This window comes from Pteropus vampyrus, unplaced genomic scaffold, assembly GCF_000151845.1.
Source record: "Pteropus vampyrus isolate Shadow unplaced genomic scaffold, Pvam_2.0 Scaffold391, whole genome shotgun sequence".
In the NCBI taxonomy this organism is placed as follows: Eukaryota; Metazoa; Chordata; class Mammalia; order Chiroptera; family Pteropodidae; genus Pteropus; species Pteropus vampyrus.
This window is the reverse complement of record NW_011889172.1, coordinates 452282-457887: the sequence shown is the minus strand read 5'-3', so window position 1 is coordinate 457887 and position 5606 is coordinate 452282. Positions and strand designations below refer to the sequence as shown.

Genomic DNA, 5606 nt, shown 5'->3' with positions numbered 1-5606 from the left:
GAAGTCTGACCCAGGAGGAGCTGGGTTGGGGGTCCCTCATCCAAACCTCCATTTCCCCCAAGTCTGGCCCCCTACTCTGGGTCCCAATGGTGAAGTCAGCAGAACCACCCCCAGGGTGAGGTCATGGGCAGATTCGGCAGAATCTGGCTCCTGCCAAGAGGTTCGGGTCAGGGGGTCAGTGGGGCAGTCTACTGGAGAGGGGAGATCAGGCAGGGGCTTTGGGCCCAGAGGTAGCCGCCACCCACCCCTACCCAAGCCATGTGGTTCCACTTAGCCCTGGCCAGGCTGTGTGGGGTGGGGCTGGTAGGAAGGCCTGGATTAAGATTTCATTGGACCAGACCAGTCTCTTCCTTTGCTAAGATAGGAGGGAGGGGGTCAGAGGGAAGAAGGCAGGAGGTTATCAAAAAGAGGTGGTCATGAGGAGGAGGTCAGAGAGGGAGATAAAATGAAGAGGTCACAGGTCAGAAGGAAGAGACGGATAGGCAGAAGGAGGAGGTCAGAGAGGATGGCCAGGGAAGTCAGTGGGGATGGTCAGAGAAAGCGTAGTCGGAGGGAGGAGCTCTGAAGTCGCAGCAGTCAAAAGGCGGAGGTCATGGGTGATGTTGGTCAAGGAGAGTCAGAAGGAAGAAGTCAGGAGAGGTGGTCAGAACGAGGAGGTCGAGGTCGGGAGAGGTAGTGGTCAGAAGGAGGGGGTCGTGGGTGACGGTGGTCAAGCAGGACGTCAGAGAGAGGAGGCGGGGAAGAACACACAAGGAGCCCCTCCTCTCCAACTGGGTTTCCCCTGGCAAGGGGACCTCAGGCCTGGGAAGCAACCCCAGGGAGCTGGTGCGGGGGAGTGTCGAGAGGGGGACAGTCTGGCTCTGGGGCTCAGGCCAGGAAGCTTTGATTCATCCCAGAACTAGGTCAGCGTTTTTCTTTTTTTTTTTTCTCACCAGAACCAAGGGGGGAAAAACCCACAACAACACAGGAGTCAACAGGCTAATAAGGCTGAAACAGCTGTGGGGTAGTGAGGGGGTGCAGGCCCCAGACCCGCTCCCTCTCCCTGACCCACGAACACAGTGTGGGGGCTGGATCCCCAAACGTGAGCCACTCACACAGAGTCCTGACTTGTCGTAACTGCCCTGCACCTCCGCTTCTTTCTGCAGCAGACCCTGTGGATGTGCTGAAGGTGCTGGGCGTGCGGGGGGGCCAGGCTGGGGTCCCTGAGAGGCCTGGCCTCTGCCCCCGGAGGTCCCCAGAAGGCGACCGGGCATTCAGGGTGGGCAAGGCCAGCACGCTAGGTGTCCCCACATGGGAGCTCTTTCCAGGTGAGTCAGCGCAGGAGGGGCTGGGGCTCGTTCTGGGAGCAGGGGTACTGCCAGGCCTTCTGAGCTGCCCCTTTCCCTGTGACCCCCATCAGATGGACACTTTCCTGAGAACTTCTCTGTGCTGATCACTCTGAGGGGCCAGCCAGCCAACCAGTCTGTCCTTTTATCCATTTATGATGAGAGTGGAGCGCGGCAGCTGGGTCTGGCCCTAGGGCCAGCTCTGGGCCTCCTAGGTGGCTCGTTCAGTCGCCTCCCCCAACAGGTCAACCTCACGGATGGCAGGTAAGTACAGGGAGGGTGGGGGTCTAAGGAAGGCTGGGTGAGAAGCACCCCCACTGAGACCGTCTCCCCGCAGGTGGCACCGTGTGGCAGTCAGTGTGGATGGCAGCATGGTGACCCTGGTGGCTGATTGCGAACCTCAGCCTCCCATTTTGGGCCAGGGGCCTCGATTCATCAGCACAGCTGGATTCACTGTGCTGGGAACGCAGGACCTTGGGGAGGAGACTTTCGAGGTAGGGGTTCAGTGATAGGGGGAACTGAGGCAGAGGGCAGGGGCAAGTTTTATCCACAGCCTAATCTGGAGAACAGATTGGAAAAGGGAGATGTCCAGCTTCTACCTAACACCAAGAAGCTGAGAGAAGGGAGCCCCATGCATCATTGTGCATCTTTGTGGTGTGTGACTGTGAGATTGTAGAGCCACAGAATAATTTGTGATGGCGTGTCTTGGTTTGTGGTTGGAGGGTGAGGTTGCACCTGTTGTCATGGTATGTGATTGTGTGTGGGGTGGTTGTGATGTTGGGTATCAACAAGGCATGGTGTGGTGTGGCTGTGTGTTTTCGGTGTTGTGACTGTGCTGTATGTGACTGTGATGTGTGTTACCTTCAGAAGGCCAGAGACCTCATCCACCTTGTCCCCCTTCTCCCCAGTACTTTGAAGGACACCTACATATAGTAAGTGTCACCATGTGCCTGAGAGCAAAGGAACAAATGTGCCTCTGATGAGATGTTGTGGTGTGTGGTTTGTAGTTATGATTTACTGTGACCCTGATAGAATCTTCTTTTTCTCAGTTTTAAGGGGCACAGGGATCACTGGTGTTCTGGGTGGAGAAGCACCAAGCCTTGGTGCTTGGAATGCGGGTGGGAGTCAGCCTGTGGCCCCTTTCCCTGACCCCCACCCTCTCTCCAGGGAGATGTTCAGGAGCTGCTGATAAGCCCAGATCCTCAAGCTGCCTTCCGGGCCTGTGAGCAGTATCTTCCTGGCTGTGACCACCTGGAACCTACAGCCACAGCGGTGAGTGAGAGGCTTGTCCTGAGGTCACAGGCTGAGTCATCCCTAGCTCTAAGTCTCAGGAACGAGTGAATTCTGACTCTCATACGTAGGGCTGAGTGACCTCTGCCCTTAGACAGATTATAGACATGAATGACCTCAACCTCAGGTCACATAACTGAATGACCCTTGTCCCTAGATCATGTAATTGACCTTGACTGAGGGTCATGAGGCTGAGTGAGCCCTGGCTTTAAAACTCGGGACCAATGGACCATGTGCCAGCTTGGTCCCAGGTGACATGAGTGATGGGGCCTCCACTGAGGGGCTCTGGACTTGATTGAGCTCCTCTTCCCAGGTCCCCCAAGTTGAGCCCGAAACCCCTCCCCCTCGACGGAAGGGGAAGGGAAAAGGGAAGAAAAAAGGGCGAGGCCGTAAGGGGAAGGGCAGGAAGAAGAAGAAGAAGGAGACTTCAACCCTAGTTCCATCTTTCGGCTCCCTGGAGAACCAGGTAAGGGACCTGTGGGCTCTCACCTGTGCTCTTTGACTGCCTGGCTTCTGGCCTCTGATCCCCACTGACCACTGGCACCTCGTCCAAGGGCTCTGCTAACAGTATTCAATCCCTAACCTTGGACTTCCCTTAGCTGACTGATGACTGGGACATGGGGAGGGAGTCTGGTCCTGTCTTATGAGCTCTTCTGTCTCTTTCCTCTAACCTCTAGTTCTGGGGGGCTGGAGGGAGGGGGCACACCCAAGTGAGAACCTTATTATTAGAGGGCTCTTGATGAGAGTGACTAAGGGCAGCAGGGTGAATGATGGGCTCATTAGTTAGTGGGTCATTGGTTGGAGTTGACTGGTTGGGGTCATTGCTGAGGGTTATTTATTGGGGAGTCATTAATGGGAACTGGGGGCATTATTTGGCCTCCCTGAAACAGATTGCTATTTGGGGAGTCGCTGTAGGGAGATATTGATTGACCTCAATATTTGGGAGCTTCCTACTTGGGGGTCATTGTCGGAGAACATTGATGGAGGCCACTGTTGGTGTTATTGGTGTCACTAGTTTAGGGTTAATGAGGGGGAGTCATTACTCAAGGAGGTCATTCTTGGCGGATCATTGATTGGAGGCACTAGTTGGAGGAGTGACTTTTGGGGGCTCATGGATGAGATCATTGGTTTGGGAGTCCCCATGGGTTATTATTTGGGAAGTCATTGATGGGTCATTTGTTAGTGGAATCACTGTGTGGTAATGGGGGGGGGTCATTGTTTGGGGAGGACAAGTTGGGTTCACTTATGGGTATTCATTGTTGGAGGATCACTGATTGGGAGGAATAACTGATTAGGAGTCAATGATGAAACTTATTAGTTGGGAGGGTCACTAGTTAGTGCTTATTGTGGGGGTATCACTGGTTGGAGCTGTTGGTTGGGGAAGTCACTGGATAGGAGAGTAACTGGTTGGAGTCACTGACAGGGGGAATTAATTGGGGGACCACTGATGGGTCACTGGTTATAGGAGTAATCGGTGGGCGGGCCAGTGATGTGGGTTATTTGTTGGGGGTCAGTGGTTAGGTTTCTTAGCAGAGGTCATTAGTCAGGGGTCGTTGATGGGGATCATTGGTTGGTGGGTCACGGTTGCCCTATATCTGCTGTCAGTATCAGCTCTTTCTGAGCTTGTTATTTCAGGCCCAGAGCAGGGACATCAGGAGGAGCCTAACCCTCCCAGCCCCTTCCTCAGCCTCAGCTCCTCACCTGGACACCCACTGCCTTGCCATGCTCTTGACCCAGTTCCTCTGCAGCTATCCAGGCCAGGAGGAGCTACCACTCCCTCTCTTACTGTGGCCTGGCTGGCTGCCCACTGAGTTCTGCTTTGGAGAGGACATGTGGGATAGGCTTCCGGGAGTCTGGCCCTAAGTGCTGGGCCGTGAACCTGACCGCTGGGCTCTGGAACCAGCCCCACTTTGCCTTCTAGGCCTCCCAGACCTGGCCTAGCCCCCCACTCCCGCCCCACGTGAGGGCTCCCCCTGCTGGGGGTCTTGGTCCAGTCAGCACACCTTTGCCTCCAGGGCCAGTCCCCTCTCCCCTCCCCGCTTCCCTGTCACCAGCACCGCCACTGCCACTGCCACCACTGCCCCCGTTTCGTCTCCTAGGACCGCGTCCCAGGCTTAAGGACACCTGCTGTCATCACACGTCGCTTAACGCATTTTTACACGGGGTACCACATTTTTAGCCTTATAGCAGATAAGAATTAAAGTTCTCCGATGAGACTAATTTGAAAGCTGATCATAAGAGACAAAGTATAGTTTTCTAACATCCATAAGAATGCTCTACATAAAAGAGAGTGTTTGACTTTTGGAAATCCCAGAAGAGGGACTCTTATAATAGACTTTACACTGCCTCAATTTAAGCAGGCATATAAAAAGGAAAATGATATTTAAAGGGACATAAAGATATTAATTAAAATGGACTTACTGAAATGCCAGGGATATGATGACTTCTGAAAATTGAATTAAAGAGCCTTCTGATGTTTTTTGGGAGTCTTCCTATGTCCCCTTCCTCAGACTGGGTGCCGGGGGCTGGGCAGGGCTATCTCCTCTCCTCCTTTGCCTCCCTTTCTTCTTGATTGGCCTGACCCTAGGCCTGATATTCCCTTGTCCCTTCTCCAGACTTCCACTGACATCCCCAAGGCAGAGACACCAGCTCCAACTCTGCCTCCGACTCCCACATCCTTGGTCATCGCCACCACTGTGACTGTGGCCCACAATGTCACCATCCTAGAGGTCAGTAGGAAGTGGATGGGGCTGGAAGGGAAGGTCCCTGGGCAGGGGTGGAGGCAGACAATGAAAAGGTCAGGGGCGAACTTCAACCTGTCTTGATGTCCTCAGGGGGAGCTGGATCCTGGCAATGGAACTGAACTGGGGACCCTGGAGACTGAGTTAGCTGGAGAGAATGAGGAAGGAGGTGGCCCCACCATGGGCCCTGGCTTCCGGGCAGCAGAACAGTCATCGCGGGCTAAGTTCCAGATCTTTCCTGTGAGTCTGG

The 5606-nt window shown here is 54.4% G+C and overlaps 1 protein-coding gene across 1 annotated transcript in view; it reads left to right on the top strand.

Annotated features, from left to right (window-relative positions):
- The first annotated feature begins 599 nt into the window (after positions 1–599).
- The window catches only part of COL5A3 (collagen type V alpha 3 chain), a 32682-nt gene continuing 27675 nt past the window's right edge, over positions 600–5606 (top strand). Inside the window, exons 1-8 of the mRNA XM_023523398.1 lie at positions 600–672; positions 1146–1307; positions 1400–1589; positions 1663–1819; positions 2493–2597; positions 2929–3081; positions 5231–5344; positions 5450–5596. Of these exons, the coding sequence (XP_023379166.1) occupies positions 600–672; positions 1146–1307; positions 1400–1589; positions 1663–1819; positions 2493–2597; positions 2929–3081; positions 5231–5344; positions 5450–5596 (1101 nt within the window). The remainder of the gene's footprint in view (positions 673–1145; positions 1308–1399; positions 1590–1662; positions 1820–2492; positions 2598–2928; positions 3082–5230; positions 5345–5449; positions 5597–5606) is intronic.